At 26.0% G+C, this 21,716-nt stretch overlaps 2 protein-coding genes across 2 annotated transcripts; both read right to left on the bottom strand.

Annotated features, from left to right (window-relative positions):
• Nucleotides 1-1,795: 1,795 nt before the first annotated feature.
• Nucleotides 1,796-4,298, bottom strand: LOC145847154 (beta-1,3-galactosyltransferase 5-like). Its single transcript, XM_082953530.1, has 4 exons — nucleotides 4,087-4,298; nucleotides 3,566-3,603; nucleotides 3,115-3,340; nucleotides 1,796-2,360 (listed from the first exon to the last, which is right to left on the bottom strand). Exons 1-4 carry the CDS (start codon nucleotides 4,296-4,298, stop codon nucleotides 1,796-1,798), a joined length of 1,041 nt encoding a protein of 346 aa, XP_082809656.1.
• An 11,767-nt stretch (nucleotides 4,299-16,065) lies between these two features.
• LOC145847155 (beta-1,3-galactosyltransferase 5-like) lies at nucleotides 16,066-17,238 on the bottom strand. The gene is made up of 2 exons (XM_082953531.1): nucleotides 17,027-17,238; nucleotides 16,066-16,630 (listed from the first exon to the last, which is right to left on the bottom strand). The coding sequence occupies exons 1-2, from the start codon at nucleotides 17,236-17,238 to the stop codon at nucleotides 16,066-16,068; spliced, it is 777 nt and encodes a 258-aa protein (XP_082809657.1).
• Between the last annotated feature and the right edge of the window lie 4,478 nt (nucleotides 17,239-21,716).

Below are 21,716 nucleotides of genomic sequence, written 5' to 3'. Positions count from 1 at the left end.
AGCTTATCAACAACAAAAAGTGTCTGCCAGATCTAAACAGCAACCTAATATTACATAAAAACTTTATAAATAACCGACTTAAAAGTAATTTTACAATTTTTTTAGTTACATTTAAAAATTTAATTTTAAACATTGCCTTATAAACAATATTTAAAAACGTATTTTAAATATAAAGGACTCTAATATAGATAAAATGGTTAATATTTTTTATGCGTAACCTTAAGGGCGTTTTAAAATTTTCTTACTCATATTTAACTAACAATTTTCTAGATGTAAACAGCACTGTCTTTTATTTTCGATTTTTTTATGGATATTACTGCAAATTTACTAGAATTCTATAAAGTTTTCGTTTGTTTTCGTTTAATTTCATTAAAATGTGTTTTTTAAATAACAGTTTGTTTCTAATGGAAATTTTTTAAAGCTAATTATAAAAAAATACAAAATTGCGTTTTAAACACGACGTTTTCGCTTAAAAAGTGCGAGTTCAACAGGAAGTGCAACCTTAAAAAGTGAACTACTGTATATAATTTTCTCATTTTTTAAAACAATTAAGAACAGAAAATAAAACAAAATGTTTCATTGAAGAAAAATATCTATACTCATACTGAAGAAAACTTATCAAGACGTTTGGCAGTAGCAGCTAAAGTAGTTGTAAAATGTTATTTAAAAAGACTCTAAGTTATTCTAACTAGATTGAGTTTTGTTTATGAAGTTTAATACTACTTTTATGACAAACAATGTTATTGTAAGAGGTGTTTTAATTTATTGTACAGCAAATAATTCACAATGTCTAGCATTTATGTATACGATTTATCTATTTAAACCTTTTTTTTTCAGTTTAATACTGTTGTCGTTAATTACAACCTTTACTAGAAATTTTAAGATAAACAAAAACTTTCTCCATGAGTTTTGAATATACGAGTAAAAAAAAACTTATTTAAACACAAAACTAATTTAACCAAAACATGATTGATTAATATTGGTCTGTAAGATAAAATAATTCAATAAATTAAAATATAATAATAAATAAATAAAATAATAAAAATCAAACATAAAGTTAAAAAAAATCATAACTTTTACATAAAATTCTTAATACAAAAATCAGAAATGAATGTGAAAAGTAATTTAGAATTAAAACGAAGAAGCTTTTAACAAAAATATTTTGATAAGTACAACAATAATTAAAACATTTTCAAAGTAATATTAAGCTGTATAATACTTCTTTAAACGCAAACTTTAAAAATATGAACCCTTTGTTTTATTTTTTTCATTAAAATAGAGAACACACGTAGTTTTATAAAGATATAAGTTTTTCCTACATCTACCGCAATAAATAAAAATGTTGAATCGACCTTTAAAGAAATCATTAAAAAGAGTCATAATTTTTTTAAAAGTGTCTTTCAAATATAGAATTTAAAACTTGTTTAATGTTGTAAAATAGACTTTAATGTATATTCTCAAGTCGTACTAAAGTAAAAATTAATAAAACAAAACATGCTAACAACTTAATACATCTCTTTTTAGCCTGAGACTTTTTCGTTAAAACTATTTTGCAAACCATTTTGAAAAACTAAAATCAAAAATGTACAACTCGCTTTGAAGAATTGCTGTTTTTTATCAAAAAAATATTAGTAGGCTTTTAATTGTATTTTAGAATTTTAAAAGCCTTATTACAGACTCATAAGTTTTTTTACGATTAGTCACATTTAAAGTTAATCTAAAAAAATAATTTCTTTAGCAATTCAAACTAAACCAATGTTTTAAAATCTTCAGCAATCTAGTTGTATAAGTGTAATTAATATCTGCAAAAGCAATGTTCACGTTTTTTAATTAAGGCGTAGTATTTCTCCCACTCGTCTTGCATGAAATCATGATCTCTAGGACTTCCCTTTCCACTAAACCCGTAGAAATGGTGTGCAGCCTTTTGTTCGGGATCTATGACGGCATAATCAGGCATTCCTAGTTTCAACCTCAAAACTCCGGTCACCCAAACATCGTCCATTCGCACCAAGACTTCGTCTTTCGAGTGATCCCAAACCTTAGATATTGTTCCGACTTGGCTCGAATAAAACCCTCCTAGACAAGATCTGGGCCAGGCGTCCCAGGAATACTCATCGAAGGGGACGTAGTATTTGTTGTTGCTTTCTCGGACAATGTGAGGCTTGGCCATGCCAAAAACACAGACGAAAGGAAACAGCGGCCACTTTCTTGTTATAGTGTTTCTTATATTCCAATTGATTATGTCTTCAAACACGGCCACGTCCACCATAAAGTCGTCATCGCATGAGGAGTAGTAATAATCATTCGGCAAGTTGGACGATGCCCACTGCATTCCAGCTAACGTTTTATTCCTAATATGCCTACAATGACAACAAAGTTAACATTAAAGTAAATTAAAAGTAAATAATTTAGTTGTTTAACTATCAACTTTTATTTGTAATTTTAAGTTGATTTTTAATGTTTAGTAAACAGTATTAAAGTCTAAAAAAATTGGAAATCCCAGAAATCATAATTTTATTAAATAAATCGTTATTAACAACAAGAATAATTTGATAATCTTTTTTTGTATATAATTATTATTGTAATAACTTAACTATAAATATAGTATAACGTTAGTACTTCAAATCTAAAAATTTACTATTATTTGTAGTGTAAGGTCCTAAAAAATTAGTGGTTTTAAACTAGTTATGAAATTTATTATGACGAAAATTTTTAAATAATTTATTAATGATAACTAGTTACTAATGCCTTAAAAAATATTAAGTTTTAAATTTGAGCTACACTAAGGTTTAATTTTTAAGCAAATTTTAAAGCATATTTTTATATTTAAAGTTACCTAGTTAGTGTTAAAAAAAATGTTTAAAGCTAAGTAATACGATCAAAAATTTGTGTTATCTTTAGCTTGACTCACGGCACACAGAAGTCTAGGCTATTGTAGACTTTCCAAGGTGTTTATCTTTAATAACTACAAGTCAGAAATGAAAAAAAAAACATGCATGCTTTAGTTTTATGAACAAACGAAATGGTGTATTAATATTATCTTCATTATTAAAAAATATTTTCAAGTAAAATAATTTTAAATAAATAGTTTATTAATCATTTTGTATAACTAACATGTAGTTGTCCGGGCCATCAAACAAAAGAATGTCATGGTGACGGCTCCATTCTTCTTCCACGAACTTCAACGTTTGATTATCCGCAGGTTTTCCAACAACAAAAATATACAGAAACTGACCGGAGTTTGTGTACCTTATCCAAGCCCATGTTCTTCTTATGAACATCCGCCGCTGTATGTTGCTGGCCGTCGACTTGATGAAGGTTACCATTGTCCAATTAAAACCTGTTTGTTTTAATTGAATTTTTTTCTTATATTTCTTAATATAACAAAATTGTCTAAATTTACATTTGATTCTTTTTTTTTTTAGTTTGTAATTTTAGAACCATTAACAAAAAGTGTAATTGATAATTTTTTGCTTAAATTTTAATTGCTGAAACTTAAATTTTTTCATTAGTGAGATTTTTTAAAATTTCTAGTTGTTTCCAGGGGCATCGCGTGGGGTGGAACGCTGGAGCTGTAGCTCCACTTTAAAATGAAAAACGACTCTAAATTTTTTTGAATTAGAAATTTAAGTCTTTAAACTAGCTGCTTTAAATGGGCTCCTGCTTCAGCTGCACAACCCCAAACTACGTCAAAGTAACTTTGTTTTAAAGTTAAGGAATTAAGCTTTAAATTGATATATAAAATTTTGTATTACCAAAAAAAAATAAGTTATGTCATCAGGAATTTGTACAAAAAGTACAGCCAAATGAAGGTCATCAAGCTCCCAGCTAAATTAGTTTTTTTCAGATTTTTATACTTGATATTCAAAATGTTTGTAAAATTGGAGCTGCAAGGTCAATCTGTGTCAGCTAATCTGTGTTTTTAATGAAAAAGAATGTTGAAAAGCTGAATTTTGGAGCTGCATGAACTTGCAGCACCAAGTGAATTAAATCACGATCGTTGTTAAAAAGTTACTACAACGCGAGAACTATACAAGAAGTTGAAATCGAACAGAAGAAACTCGAGGAGGGAATACTCAAGGCAACTCGAGCAGGAACAACTCGAGCAGGAGCAACTTGAGCAGGAGCAATTCAAGCAGGGATAACTCGAGCAGGGGCAACTCGAACAGGAAAAACTCGAGCATGGAAAACTCGAGCAAGGAAAACTCAAGCAGGGGCAATTCGAAAATGGAAAATTCGATTAGAGAAAACTCGAGCAGGAACAACTCAAACAGGAAAATATCGAGCAGGGGCAACATCGTTTTTCTTAAGTTGCTTACATGTTTTTTCTTTCTTATTACTAGAAATACAACTCATAAAATTAAGTTATTAAATTTATAATTGTGCAAATACAAAAACTTACGTAATAAAAAAAAAAAAGTAGCTATAGCTGTTAAGAAAGGGTGATGATATACATGGGTCAGAGGTATGTGTTTTTATTTTTTTTTTATTATTTCATTTATTATTTAATCAAAAAATATGTTCAACTTTTTTTTCTGAAAAATTTGCTATTTTTTCATATTACCTTTATGATTTAAATTTAATTTGTCAAACTAGGTTATTTTTTTAATTTGACAGTGTCAATCTGCAGCACCCCCTAAAAAAGACCACGCGACGACACTGGTTGTTTTTATACATTGAGCAACTACTTCGTCAAATATTGTGTAGCTTTTTATTAATGCAATAATATTCGGAGTTAAGTTATTGATAAAAAACGGAAGCCTATCATTTTTTGTACAAGTTACTTTTTTTTCTTAAAAATCAGTTGTACTGAGTGACAATAAGTTGTTTACAACATAAAAATTTTAAACAACTTATTGTTCGAAGTCGTTATACTGGAAAAAAATAAGTATTAATTGTCTTTAAAATTAACATGACTGTTTAAAATCTTGTATTTAAAATTAAATACTAGTCTAAATTTTATTTTATTATTTCTTAAGCTTTGAAAATATTTACAATACTTTTTTATTTACCTTAGCAAACTACAACAAACAATCTAAAAGTGACTAGCACTTAATTTAAAACTTTACAGAGCTTTTTTGCTATTTTCAAAGAGTAAAGTTAAAGTTGTTAAACACTATTAGCAAGAAGATATTTTTACTAAAAAACAATTTTCTTAAGTTAAGAAAAATCAATAACAAATATTTATTTACATCTTCTTGCAGAGCTTTCACTAACTTTTACTAATATTACAAGACTTTTCACAAAAAGGGTTTAATTTGACATCAGGTTCTAAAATATATTTTGTTGCGTATGGATGATTGCCTGTCATTTTATTTTTCTCTTCTGTAGTTTCATTATAAGTTATGTTTTTGTTTTCATAATCTATATTAGTGTTTATGAGTTCCTTTTTCATTAATCTGGAATAAAGTAAATTCGTTGTTTCTCTATAAGAACAAAGAAGAAGTAGTTGAAATTTAAAAGAATGCTGCTTGACCAGTAAAAAAAATAATAATTTTATCTATTTTCAATTCAAAAGATAAGGAAAAGATTATTATAAGACTTTTTATAGCTTAGTTTAACTTTTAATTTCAATAATTTTTAACTTTAGGGTTATGACTGTATTTACAAGTAAAACTTATATAGTTTATTTGCAGCTTTAAACTATTTTTATAAGAAAAGTTTTTAGATATTAATTTAAATGTCGGTAATTATTGTCTACAGCTGAGAAAAAAAAACTATTTTTTTTACTTACTTCAGTTCTGTACTTTTCCTTGGTATATATAAATAGTTTAGCTTATACATTGTTATGAAACTGAAGCATATCAAACTGTACACAATCCATATAAAACATTTTTTTATTTTTAACGAAAAGTCCATAGTTTTCTATAAATGTTAAATTATATAAGAGCTTTAAATAGTTTGTCATTTCTAAAACATTTTTTCACTATACAATTAACTTAAAACAAAAAAATATTTTTTGATATTTAGCTATGGTGTTTAGATTAAAAAAAAGTCCGGCTAGTTTTATAGCTCAACTTATGAGCTTTTTAAGATTACTAAGTTATCATATAAATTTATTTTTTAACACCAGTTAGTTGTTAAAAGTAGTAAAACAACTCTATATAAATATATTATATGTAAAAACTTAATTAATCTAAATAAAACTGGAGTTCAATAAAATATTTTGTAAAGATAAATTAAACCATCGTAAATGATCTAATTTTCCAAAGCTATTACCATGTTTTTGTATTATAAAATTATTAATTACTAGACAATGATTCTATTATTAATTTAATAACTCTATTTCTTTTTGTTTATAATTTTAATGTGTTTCTCTTAATTAATACATAAAAATAGAAGTAAATTTTTGAAAAATTCAGTAAATCTATATTTCTATCGTAATTAATATACAGTTTTTTTTTTTAAATTGTTAGCATTATTTCTACACTATCTTTACTTATAAAAACAAATTAATCTGTACCACATCATAAAACTGTTTCTTAAATATTTACTTAACAAAATAGTTTTATAAATTAAACATTATTTTGATATTTATCTAGTCAAACTTTTATCTGCATTTTAAATTGTGCAGAAATTTTGTTTAATGAATTATATATATAATGTTTATCAAAGAAATATTTTCAGTCATAAACCGAATCAAAAAATAAGGCTGCAGTTAAAAAAAATTTACGAAAAGTTTTAAATACTTTACAATGTAGCTAACCCTTTTTAGAATTACAGTAACAATAGTATATACTATTACAAGTATATAGATTAGTAAAGTTCTTTTAAGAGTTTTAAACTATATAAATGATGCTTAATGAACTGATCTATTCTTTTCTAACGTTTAAACAGGCCATTCCTAGCTAGTAACTTAATTTTTCAACTATTCTTTTTGTAAGGATGTTAAACGGTTTAATAAATTATGCGAGAATAAGTAAATTTTGAAGAACAAGTTTCACATTTACAAATAATTTACAAGTAAACTATATACTTTATCAGATGTATTTGTTGTAATATTTGTAATATGTCAACAAAAGCTACATGTCTGCTACAGCAGAATGCTGCTACTACCTTACGTAGCTACAATGCAAGTTACAAGTTTAGTTTACCAAAGAGAAATACTACAAAGTTTATGGTTAACCTAAAACTTTTGCAAGTTGCTCAATAATTAGCAATGTAAAAATATGAGTAATGTTAACATCAACTTTTTGAGGATTTACTGTATGTTTAAGTATTGGTTTAAAAGTTGCATGACTCTTAGTAACAGATAGTTTAAGCAAGAAAACTTACAAAACTCAGTAATGCGAAACACATTTCTATTTTTAGACGGTTAAATTAACTGTACTTACTCTATTTTAAAAATAATTTAACTTAAGGATAAATATTTTAAATTTATTAAATTTATGTAGTTTATTTAACTTTTTTTATGACTCAGTAGGATTTTTTAAAGAAACTAAAGGTTTTAAAAATAACAAAAGTTGTTTCTATTGATCATAAGAAGATAAAGATACTTAAAAAAAAATTTCTTTGTTGAAAACAGTACAGAAAAGAATAAATTTACTTAAAAACAAATCAAAACTTAAAATTAGTACTTATTTATGTTTTTAAAAACAAACAAAAAAAAAAGAATGCTGTAACTTTACTATTCTACCTAACTATTTTTTTTAAATTTCTTAATTAAAAACTAAAATTAATTAAAATTAGACTAGTAATTAATAAGAAAATTATATATTTAATCGAAGATTTGTATAATTAATTCTATATCTGACTAGAATATAGGAACTTAAGTTTTTAGTATTTTATTAGATTAAAACACTTTTGATCGTTTTAATTTTAAAATGAAAACATTTTTTTGTATTACTTTAAAACTAGTTTATGTTTTATTTTAATTTTCAAAGTTAAAAGTCTAGCTACACCTGTTTAAAAAATTGAAGCTCTGCAAGGTTTGTATCTCAAAAAACCTTTAAAACTGAACTATAATTTTTTGCACAACCAGAATTGTTTAATAAGTGTTAGGCGATCGCCAATGACCTTTTAGATGATTTTTTCAAACCTGTGTCTATCCAACTTCTAAGTAATTGGAAATTTAAATAAGCAACTGTGATAGTGTGTATATCGGCATATCGTCCAAGAGATTTCATATTAGAAGATACCAACATATTTAAAATCCCTTAGAAGTTGGATGGACATGGGTTTGAAAAAACCATCTGTCAGGTCATCGGCGATTGCCCAACACTTATTAAACAATTCTGATTAAGCAAACAGTTATAGTGATAGTATTTTTTCAATTATAAGTAAAGCACGTAATGATTACCATCTAAGTTTTATAGAACATTTTAATATAAAAACGTTAAACCTAATTTGTGCAAGCAACAGTAAGTTTATAAACCTAACCTTTATAAGTTGTTATGATTTTATTATAGTTATTATTTGTTTTGTTTTTATAATTATACGCTTGCTTATCTCAGTTAAACTACTGATTAATTTATTTATAATCTTGTAATTATAGACTGTTAATCTATCTGTAATTAATACAGCCTAATTATGCTAATTGGTAGTGAACTACGGAATCCAAGATTCGGACTCGGTTTTGGCCGAATCGTAATTTAAAAATAAGACTCGGAATCGGCCGAATCCGAAATTTTGAATCCGGTAGACCACTTTAAACATTCGAATTTTACTCAATTGTTTGTAAAAAGTCAAATTAAATGTAAACCTAATTAATGATTTCACGCTTGAATTGATAAAACAGTGCTTTGTTACACTTATAAAAATCTTTTCAACTTTGATTTAGTGTTTTGCACACAGTACAAAAACAATGATAAATTATTTTTGCTAGAGTCTCAAATAAAACTAAGTACATAGCTAAGGTATTTAATCTCAGCTTTTAGATAACCGCTCTTACTTACTTATCATATGTTTAGTTTCTTTTGTTTTCCTATGAACCTATTTCGGTCCAAATAACATTTTAGCTTATCTCTTACGAGAATATAAAAAATGAACATACTTGTAGGTAATTCAATTTATTTCATTTTAGTAAGGTTTTCCTCAGGTCACCTCAGTTCACCTTAGTTCAATGAAATTTTATCTGTATAGCTCTGGCTTTACCAGGTTTTATTTTCTAAATATCTCTATTAAGGTTATTTTGAAAACTTATGATATATATTTTTTGGATAATTTTATAGAGTTTTTAGTCGGGAGGTCTAGTTTACAAAGACCATTTAATTGTTTAAAGTATCTTTTGTTTGGCCGATATGGTGATCAGTCTCCATTTAGATGTCATTTATTATTTATTTAATTGTGGCATAAATGACTTGTAACATGGATTGTAGGACTTATATTTTTTACGTTACTTTTTTCCTAAACAAAAAAATTACCATGTTATTGTTTTTTTTGGAGAGCCTGATATTTAAAATAAAAAAATATCAGTTATAATAAGGTATTTTTTTTGAAAGTTTTCATACAAAGGTCAATTATTTATACAAAGAAAAAAAAATCTAACTTTAATATGTAACATTGAAGCAGGTGCTACCATACTTTTAGCTATACACTTTTATGTAAATATATTTTCTTTATTTAATTGATAATATTAATTTATGACATATATGTTATAACTTTAAAAAATTTAATATTTAATTTTCAAAACAATGTTCTGTTAATAATAAAATCCTAATTAATTTTTAATGGAACTTTACTTTATTTGATGCTCTATTTTTTGGAGTAGAAGATTGTTACGAAAACAAACTCTTAAAATAATTCAAGTTGTATCATTTTTTTTAGCAATAAGTGGAGACCTTTAATTGATATTTATCTTTTAATCATATATTTCTTTAATCGCGCATTAATTAAATGACAATTTGAGTGCAAACATCGTATTTGGCATTGCTGGGAATTGGAGGGTGAGCACACTGGTCAAAACATTTGTAATTACATTCAGGATATGCTTAGTAATTGGAATATTACTTTGGATCATGTTCACGTTTTTTTTTGCTAGACAATGCAAGAATCATTAAAAAGCACAAACAAAACAAAAAGCCTTGCTTCTTGTTCAAGATGTGGATACAAGGTGGAACTCAACATATCTTATGCTAGCGAAACTAAAAAGCTAAAATCATGTGTCCGGTACTACGTGGCTAACTATAAAAACGATCAAGATTCGACTATTACAGCTAAAGAACGGCAACTGGCTAGATACACTTTTCTACTGCTCGAACCTTTTTTTTTTGTAACAAAGGAGTGTAGTAAAAAAGAGCATTGCTCTCAAGCGTTATCCCGCATGCAAGATCACCGGCGAAGTTTGTTAACACTAATGAAAATTCCAAAGAAATATAAAATAATTGTAAAACTTTAGCCAAAAATATAGGAGAGGCTTGCAAAAGAAGGTTCTATACTAGGGGTGGGCAACGATTTTTTCGGGCCGGATCTGGAAAATTGTTGTCTTTGGCAGGCCGGAGCATTTCGAGTTAGTGATTTAACAGATCCAGTATCCGGATAACGCCATTTTGAATCCGGATAATAGATGAATCCTTTCAGACTTTTCAAAAGTTAATCTTGTTTATAAACTTTTAACATATACTTCAACTATTTTTGTCAGTGGAAAATAATGATGTAATTTAATCTGAAAGTCATAATTATAAAAATACCAGGTCACTATAGACCAATTTCAATATTATCTAACAGAAATAAAATAACTAAAAAAGTGACAAACAACCTTTTAATCATAAATCAATCAGTCATTCTACCAGTATAGTTTTGTCTGAGTTTGTAAAAGGGATTTGATAGGGTAGGTGTCAAAATTGCACGAGCGTACTAAATTGCACAAGGGATCAAAATTGCACATAGACCTTTTTGGACGAAGGGTCATTTTTGCACAGAGACATTTTCGCACGAGTAGACAATTTTGCACGGAGATATTTTTGCACGAGTTTTTTTTTGTTTTTTATTTTTAATTAAAAAAAAATTCTTCATCATATTAGTATTTTTTTAATTTTTTTCTATATATAATTTTTTTTTATCACTGTTACCCCTAACCTAGGGGTGGGCAACGTTTATATTCAGCGGGCCAGATCAGAAAAAAATTGGTCATTTGCGGGCCAGAGCATTTTGAATTAGTGATTTACCAAATCCAGTATCCGGATCCATCCAGATAATGCCTTTTCATATCCGGATCCGCCCGGATCCTAATTTTAAAATATTATCGAGATCCGACTGGATAACAATTTTAAACCAAAATCTAAATCCGTTCGGATTCTAATTTAATTAAAATTTTGGTTTTGGCTGGAATCTAATTATATGGATACGGTTGATCAAATTCTGAATCTTTCTAATTCACAAAATTTCTTAAGTTGACAACTTTAAATGTAGATTGAGACATGTCAGATTGGAAATAGATTTGACATGGTAATTGACAAAGGTAGGTGTATAAAGTATAAGATTTAATTAAACACTTTGCTTTGGGTATTTTGACTAAAAGATACTCCAACTAAGTTAGAACAACACAAAATATTAGGAAAAATTGGGTTTCTATCAGTATACATTCAATTGAAATGCCATTTTTAGACATGTTTTTAAAACTAAACTCTTACAGTTTTGGTTTTAAAAGTATGATAAAAAGTTTTGTAATAATGAATTTTGCGGGCCGGTCATTTTCATCTGCGGGCCAAGTTCCATTAAAATTTAATTGTTCGGTATTTTTTGATTTAAGTAAAGCTTTTGACAGTGTCGACAGAAGAGTTTTTCTAAACAAATTAGAATGCTATGGTTTAAATGGAAAAATCTGATTCTTAATAAAATCTTATTAAGCTGAAACAAAACGGTTTGTTAATCTTTTAGGTATAATATAAATCAACATGTGGAAAATTTACGTAGGAGTACCACAACGTTCAGTCCTACGACCTCTATTGTTTCTTATGTACATTGATGGCCTACAAAACAATACTAGCTTTAAAGTTATAAGTTTTGCAGATGAAACCTTATTAAATAGAATAATTAAAAAATGCATACTTACAAGACAGGGTCTAACTTAATCTTGAACTAAAAAAAGTCTCAAAATGGTTTAAAGAAAGTAAACTTAATTCAAACATAGATAATACTAAAAGTATAGTATTTCATAATGTTAAAACAGTTTTTTAGTAAAATTATCAAAAACTTTGAAGTCAAAATGGTAAAATATTTGTAAGAGGTAAAATAATTAAAAGTGTTTAGAAGTAATGATAGATAGTAACCTAAATTGATCAGAACACATTAAAATGGTAAACAGCAAGCTATTAAAAGGTAAAGAGCAAGCAGTAAAGACAGCTTGTGTTCTTTATAAAATAAAGTAGTCTTTAAATAAAATCTTTATGTACAATTGATAATTCATTTTTTTAAAGTAATATAAGATGATATTTGTTGTGTTGGCGCAGAACTAATTAAAAAGAAAAAGTAAATGAAGTAATGGTACTCACGAAAAAAGCTTTTAGGAGCATTAATTATAAAAAAAACACAAGAGGTTAAGTAACTTAAATAAAAAGTGTTTGAACTTTATTCGAATACGAGTTGGGATTTTTTTTAAACAAATTTTAGCAAAGTTAACTTTCATTAAAAGTAACAAAAGACTAATTAGATTATTGTTTTCTGCTTATAAATCACAATTTAGCTGAGTCCGGTTAAACTCTCACATTTTTGGCTGTGTCATGGTTCAAACTCAAGCAGAAATTTGTTGTTTAGATGTTTGTATAAAAATTAATTCCATTTTAATCTCAGCAATGGAATATGTATAAACAGAATGCTAGAACTTTTTGTAGGATAGTTAATTGGTTCTGTACAAGACATAAAAATATATCCGTGGAGCATAACTAAATAAACAAAATGTCTTTTAGTACACCAGATCCTTAAAAAAATTAGCGCTTTTTTATCATTTAATAAACAATAAAGTATAAAATGTTTGACTCTCTGATTAAAATAATAAGAATTGGTTGAAATCTGACAACAGTATTGTAACATTTATTACTGATTTTTTTGGGATTTTACTTTATTGATTACAACTTGACATTACAAATTTATGTTGTACAACCATAAAAGAAATACTATGTGGTAACTGATTACGTAGGAAAAGATTTGTTGGTATTTAATTTGCATAGTTATAGATCAGATGGGAAATTATTTGTAAAATAGTTATTGTTTTTCAAATAAAGCGGTCTTGAGTTTGCTGTTTTCTATTATTTCGTTCGTCTAAACATTGATAAACAATAATATAAAAAGAGCTTGACTTTTTTCTATTTTTATAACTTAAAAGTGTTTGGACGAACGTTGTTTTACAATATATTAAGCTAGACTAGGTTTTGTATGATGACTCTTTACTTTTAAATTACGCCGTAAGTACATTTAAAAAAATAAGTAATGTAAAATACTAAAATCAATAATAATAATTTTTAGTCAAAGTAGTTTTATATAGTTTAATCTTTGAGGTAAGCAACACACTGCCCGCAATCCGGATCAGGAAGCTAAAAAAATCTTTCGGCCGGAACTTAATTTTAAGCAAAAACACACTTTTTGCAAGTCGCTATCAAACATTTTAAAGTGTGACTCTAACTTTATTTTTATTACACACAATAAATTTATATATTTTTTTTTATTTGAACTTTCACACCTTAATATTAAAAAAGTATTACAGAATAAATATTCATAAATATGCGATCTTATGAACTTATCATCATAAAAACATATGGATTATCATATGAACTTTTTTAGCAAATCGAGTATGCGATTTATTTTTTATAATAAACCTTTACCACTGACTATAAAGTAGCTCGTTCCTAGTTTAATTTATACCATACTAATTTCAAATTTTTTTAACTATTACTTTAATCATTCTGTTTGATATTATAGCTAATTGTAGTTTGATTATTTTTTGAACATTTTAAGCAAACATTACCTTTTGCATTATCTTTTATATTTGTCAACTACATAACTTATTGTTTATCTTTTTTTCTATACTTTCTGGAGTATTCAAGAAAGCGTTATTTGTGTACTGTATGTTAAAAGGCGTTATTATTTTCGGCATAGGTCAACTTTAATGATATATTTCGAAGAATTTTGTTTAATTGGTTATGTTTAGCTTTTCTGTTAATATTCTGTTACGTCCTAAAAACATATAGACTTTATCATCTCTGTTTTCTATACAATATATATATATATATATTTTTTAATCTATAGTATTAGATGTTTCTTAATTGTTAAAGAAGTTATTGTATCTCCCTTAAAAAACTTATTTAATAAACACAGCCAAAAAGTCTTTGATTTTAGTACTTTTAAGCTTATCAACAACAAAAAGTGTCTGCCAGACCTAAACAGCAACCTAATATTACATAAACATTTTATAAATAATCGACTTAAAAGTAAATTTACAACTTTTTTAGTTTCATTTATAAATTTAATTTTAAACATTGCCTTATAAACAATGTTTAAAAAAATAATTTAAAAATAAATTACTCTAATATAGATAAAACGGTTCATATTTTTTATGCGTAACCTTAGGGGCTTTTTACAATTTTTTTATTCATATTTAACTAAAAAATTTCTAGATGTAAACAGCACTGTCATTTATTTTTGATTTTTTTATGGATATTACTGCAAATTTACTAGAATTCTATAAAGTTTTCGTTTGTTTTCGTTTAATTTCATTAAAATATGTTTTTTTAATAACAGTTTGTTTCTAATGGAATTTTTTAAAGCTAATTATAAAAAAATACAAAATTGCACTTTAAACACGACGTTCTCGCTTAAAAAGTGCGAGTTCAACAGGAAGTGCAACCTTAAAAAGTGAACTACTGTATATAATTTTCTCATTTTTTAAAACAATTAAGAACAGAAAATAAAACAAAATGTTTCATTGAAGAAAAATATCTATACTCATACTGAAGAAAACTTATCAAGACGTTTGGCAGTAGCAGCTAAAGTAGTTGTAAAATGTTATTTAAAAAGACTCTAAGTTATTCTAACTAGATTGAGTTTTGTTTATGAAGTTTAATACTACTTTTATGACAAACAATGTTATTGTAAGAGGTGTTTTAGTTTATTGTACAGCAAATAATTCACAATGTCTAGCATTTATGTATACGATTTATCTATTTAAACCTTTTTTTCAGTTTAATACTGTTGTCGTTAATTACAACCTTTACTAGAAATTTTAAGATAAACAAAAACTTTCTCCATGAGTTTTGATTATACAAGTAAAAAAAAACTGATTTAAACACAAAACTAAATTAACCAAAACATGATTGATTAATATTGGTCTATAAGATAAAATAATTCAATAAATTAAAATATAATAATAAATAAATAAAATAATAAAAATCAAACATAAGTTAAAAAAATCACAACTTTTACATAAAATTTCTTAATACAAAAATCAGAAATGAATGTGAAACGTAACTAAAAATTAAAACGAAGAAGCTTTTAACAAAAATATTTTGATAAGTAAAACAATAATTAAAACATTTTCAAAGTAATATTAAGCTGTATAATACTTCTTTAAATGCAAACTTAAAAAAATATGAACCCTTTGTTTTATTTTTTTCATTAAAATAGAGAACACAGGTAGTTTTATAAAGATATAAGTTTTTCCTACATCTACCGAAATAAATAAAAATGTTGAATCGACCTTTAAAGAAATCATTAAAAAGAGTTATTATTTTTTAAAGTGTCTTTTAAATATAAATTTAAAACTTGTTTAATGTTGTTAAATAAACTTTAATGTATATTTTAAAGTCGTACTAAAGTAAGAATTAATAAAACAAAACATGCTAACAACTTAAAACATCTCTTTTTAGCCTGAGACTTTTTCGTTAAAACTATTTTGCAAACCATTTTCAAAAACTAAAATCAAAAATGTACAACTCGCTTTGAAGAATTGCTGTTTTTATCAAAAAAATAAGTAAGCTTTTAATTGTATTTTAGAATTTTAAAGCCTTATTACAGACTCATAAGTTTTTTTACGATTAGTCACATTTAAAGTTAATCTAAAAAAAATAATTTCTTTAGCAATTCAAACTAAACCAATGTTTTAAAATCTTCAGCAATCTAGTTGTATAAGTGTAATTAATATCTGCAAAAGCAATGTTCACGTTTTTTAATTAAGGCGTAGTATTTCTCCCACTCGTCTTGCATGAAATCATGATCTCTAGGACTTCCCTTTCCACTAAACCCGTAGAAATGGTGTGCAGCCTTTTGTTCGGGATCTATGACGGCATAATCAGGCATTCCTAGTTTCAACCTCAAAACTCCGGTCACCCAAACATCGTCCATTCGCACCAAGACTTCGTCTTTCGAGTGATCCCAAACTTTAGATATTGTTCCGACTTGGCTCGAATAAAACCCTCCAAGACAAGATCTTGGCCAGGCGTCCCAGGAATACTCATCAAAGGGGACGTAGTATTTGTTGTTGCTTTCTCGGACAATGTGAGGCTTGGCCATGCCAAAAACGCAGACGAAAGGAAACAGCGGCCACTTTCTTGTTATAGTGTTTCTTATATTCCAATTGATTATGTCTTCAAACACGGCCACGTCCACCATAAAGTCGTCATCGCATGAGGAGTAGTAATAATCATTCGGCAAGTTGGACGATGCCCACTGCATTCCAGCTAACGTTTTATTCCTAATATGCCTACAATGACAACAAAGTTATTATTAAAGTAGTTATAGTGTAAATAATTAAGTTGTTTTACTATCGACTCTTATTAGTAATTTTAAGTTGTTTTTTAATGTTTGGTAAAAAATACTAAAGTCTAAAAAACTATTGAAATGTTTAAAGCTAAATAACACGATTAAAAATTTATGTTATCTTTAGCTTCACTCACGGCACACAGAAGTCTAGGCTATGGGAGACTTTCCAATGTCTTTATCTTTAATAACTACAAGTGAGAAAAGGAAAAAAAAACACGCATTCTTTAGTTTTATGAACAAGTAAAATGGTATATTAATATTATCTGTATTATTAAATAATATTTTCAAGTAAAATAATTTTAGATAAATAGTTCATTAATCATCTTGTATAACTAACATGTAGTCGTCCGGACCATCAAACAAAAGAATGTCATGGTGACGACTCCACTCTTCTTTCACGAACTTCAATGTCTGATTATCTGCGGGTTTTCCAACAACAAAAATATACAAAAACTGACCGGAGTTTGTGTACCTTATCCCAGCCCATGTTCTTCTTATGAACATCCGCCGCTGTATGTTGCTGGCCGTCGACTTGATGAAGGTTACCATTGTCCAATTAAAGTCTGTTTGTGTTAATTAAAATTTTTTTCTTATTTTTCTTAATATAACAAAACCGTCTAAATTTACATTTTAATCTTCTTATTTTTAGATTGTAATTTTAAAAACATTAGTAAAAAAAGTATAATTCATAATTTTTTGCTTAAATTATAATTGCTGAAAATTATTTTTCTTTATTAGTAAATTTTTTTTTAAATTATTAGTTGTTTAAAACAACTTGTTTCTATACATTGAGCAACTACTTCGTCAAATATTGTGTAGTTTTTTATTAATGCATTAATATTCGGAGCTAAGTAATTGATAAAAACGGAAGCCTATGATTTTTGTACAAGTTACTTTTATTCTTAAAAATCAGTTGTACTGAGTGACAAAAAGCTGTTTACAACATAAAAATTTAAATAACTTATTTTTCGAAGTCGTTATACTGAAAAAAAAAGTATTAGTTGTCTTTTAAATTAAAAATGACTGTTTAAAATCTTGCATCTAAACTTAAATACTAATCTAAGTTTTATTTTATTATTTCTTAAGTTTTTAAAATTATTATACTACTTTTTTACTTACTTTAGCAAACTACAACAAAACAATCTAAAAGTGACTAGCACTATATTTAAAACTTTACAGAGCTTTTTTGTTAGTTTCATAGAGTAAAATTCATGTTACTAAACGCTATTAGCGAGAATTTATTTTTATTTAAAACCTATTTTTTTAAGTTTAGAAAAATTGACAACAAAATTTTATTAACATCTTCTTGCAGAACTTTCACTAACTTTTACTAATATTACAAGACTTTTCACACAAAGGGTTTAAATTGACATCAGGTTCTAAAATATATTTTGTTGCGTATGGATGATTGCTTGTAAAAGGTTTTGTTTTATTTTTCTCTTCTGTAGTTACAGCATAAGTTATGCTTTTGTTTTCATAATCTATATTAGTGTTTATGAGTTCCTTGTTCATTAATCTGAAATAAAGTAAATTCGTTGTTTCTCTATAAGAGCAGATTAGAAGTAGTTGAAAGTTGAAAGAATGCTGCTTGATTAGTAAAAAATTATTATTTTTATAAATTTCTAATTCAAAACAAGGGCAAAAACTTATTATAAGGCTTTATACAGTTTATTTTGATTTTTGATTTCAATAACTTTAAACTTTTAGGGTGTTAATATGAATGTGTTGTACAAATAAAACTTATACTGTTTATTTACGGCTTTAAACTATTTTTATAAAAAAAAAATTTAATATTAATTTGAATGTCGGTAACTATTTACTAAAATTTTCAAAAAAACTGAAAAAATATTTACTTACCTCAGTTCTGTACTTTTCGTTGATATATAAAAATAGTTTAGCTTATACATTGTTACGAAACTGAAGCATAACAAACTGTACACGATCCAAATAAAAGAGTTTCTTATTTTTAACGAAAAGTCCATAGTTTTCTATAAATGAAAAATTCTAAAATAGCTTTAAATAGTTTGTCATTTCTAAAACACATTTACACTATACAATTAAATTAGAACAAAAAAACGTTATTTTGATCATTCGCTACAGTGTTTATTTGTTTTGTAAAAAATCTGGCTAGCTTTGCACCTTAATTTTATAAGCATTTTAAGATTACTAACTTATCATAAAAAAATATTTTCTAACACCAATTAGTTAATAAAAGTAGTTAAGAAATTTATATAAATATAAAAAATGTAAAAATTAATAAAACTATATAAAAAAGGAGGTTTATAAAATATTATTAAGAAATAAATACAACATCGTATATGATCTAACTTTCCAAAACTGTTACCATGTTTTTGTGTAATAAAGTTATAAATTACTAGAAAATGATTCAAATATTTATTTAATTATTTACTATATTACTATTTTATATATATTATATATTCCTAGCAAGTAACTTTATTTTTCAAATGCTCTTTTTGTGAGGATGTTAAACAATTTTTAATATTATGCGATAATAAATAAATGTTGAAGAGCAAGTTTCATATTCTCAAATACTTTTTTCAAATCAGATATATTACTTATAATATTTGTAATATGTCAACAAAAGCTACATGTCTGCAAAGGAATGCTGCTACAATCTATGTAGCTACAATAAAAATTACAAGTTTAGCTTACCAAGGAGAAAAACTACAAAGTTTATTGTTAACCTAAAGCTTTTGCAATTTGCTCAATAACTAACAAGGTAAAAAGTCTGAGTAATGTTAGTAAAAATTTTTGAAGGATTCACTGTATGTTGAAGTATAGGTTAAAAAGTTGCATGACTCATAGTAACAGATAGTTACAAAACTAGGTAATGCGAAACACATTTCTATTTTTTAGACAGTTAATTTAACTGTAGTTACTTTATTTAAGAAAAAATTTAACTTAAAGACAAACTTTTAAAATTTATTCAATTTATATACTTTTTTCTGACTTCGTAGGATTTTTTTAAACAACCTAAAGTTTTTAAAAATAGCTAAAGTTGTTTCTATTGAATTTAAAAGCTAAAAATTACTAAAAATATTTTATGTTGTTAAAAACAGTACAGCAAAGAATAAATTCACTTAAAAACATACCAAATTTTTTAAGTATGTGTTAAAAAAACATGAATGATGTAACTTTTACTACGATATATATCTATTTTTTGAATTAACTTTTCTTTTATTTAAGTTTGTAACAAATATAAAAATTGTATAACTTTTTTATAGTTTTTTTATTTAGTTTTATATCTTACTAGAATATAGGAACTAAATTTTTTAGTACTCCATTACGATAAACTTATTTGATATTAAAATAAAAAGCTTTTTTTGCATCACTTTAAAACTAATATGTGTTTTATTTTAATTTTTAAAACTTAAAAGTCAAGCTACACTTGTTAAAAAAAATTGTAGCTCTGTAAGGTTTGTTTCACAAAAAACATTTAAAGTTGGTTTTTTTTCATAAATGAAGTAACTAAGAAAAATATTTCTGTAACTTTTCTAATCTAAATAATATTATTCAAAAAAGTTTTAAAAAGCGTAAGAATAATACTAAATGCAGTGTTGTTTTATATTAATGTTTTATACAAAAATTTAACGTAGATCTTAAAAACCAAGCTAAAACAAACTTAACTACTTTAAGAAAAAAAATTATAACTACACAAACAGTTTAAATTAGTGCTTAAATTTTAGCCGAAGGCGTCGTATATAATCAATATCGATAATACGTAAGATTATATATTTATTATCCTTAGTTATGATTTGTTTCAGTACATTACTACTATCAAAATGATTAGGTAAATGAAAAATAACCTGTTTAAGTCATAAATAAAAAATCTAAATACTATATACTAAATAAAATTGGTTCAAATAGAACTTTTCTTGAAATTTTAATCTTTTTTACTCAGATAAACCATAGCCTATTAAATGAAATATTAAACATGCTGATACAAGTTTAAAATTAAATAAAATCTTTTTTTTTTCTCTCATATATACTATGTTGATATTAATAGTTTTAGATTTTTTTTGAAATAAATTTTTAGACTATCTATAGCTTAACTCAGGGGTCGGCAAACTGCGACCTGCGGGCCAAATGCGGCCCTTTAAGTCAAAATCTGCGGCCTGCGAGCTCCTTTTTAGCCAAAAATCAACATTTTTTTTACCAATAAAAACTAAAGTTTTGTAATAAGACTTACAGTTAGGCTCTTAATACAATAAATAATCTTTATTAGTGCCTTAAAATTGCTTAACTTATCATATTTTTCATCTTAAATAATATTTTCTACTGATTACTAGAAATCTTTCTAGATAAATGCGGCACTCAAAGGTTTTTTTTCTAAATAGTGTGGCCCGCGAGCAATTTTTCCAAGGAAATTTGGCCCGCGAGTTACATAAGGCTGCCGACCCCTGGCTTAACTTCTTACGGAATTAAAAGTATAACATGATAAGTAAGTAATACACTTTATTTCCCATAAAAAAATCAATAAAACTACTGACTTGATAAGTAATAAAGCATGATATGTTAAAGCTGAAAAAAAACCTAGGAAAAGTAATTGACATATTATCTGATATATCATTTGTAAAACCTTAGGCTTACAAAAAATAATAATGTGCCTATTTTTGGTTTAACAAAGTTGAAGTTTGTAAACTAAAAATAATACTTATAAAAAGAACTACTTAGTTTATTATTTTCTAAAATTGTCTAAATATGTCAAACACATACACAATGTTAAAATAAACAATGCTTACACTGCTCATTTCAATAACAAATTACACAAAATTCTAATGAATCACTTCCAATTCACTCAAAAATAATACGTCAGTCTGAATCAATAAAATGGTTTATCGGTCAATTTTTTTACAAACAAAAAACATTTTTGCAGTTTATATGTAGGCAGACTTATCTATTAACAAAAAATTATAGCTAATAATTTTTTAATAATAAAATAAAAACTTTTTTAAAATAAGTTTTAGAAGCTTTGTAAAATTTTGGTGTATAATATAGTTTTTAGA

This window comes from Thalia democratica, unplaced genomic scaffold (assembly GCF_965202585.1).
Source record: "Thalia democratica unplaced genomic scaffold, ktThaDemo2.hap1.1 HAP1_SCAFFOLD_835, whole genome shotgun sequence".
NCBI classification, from domain to species: Eukaryota; Metazoa; Chordata; class Thaliacea; order Salpida; family Salpidae; genus Thalia; species Thalia democratica.
This window is presented reverse-complemented; position numbering and strand designations above follow the sequence as displayed.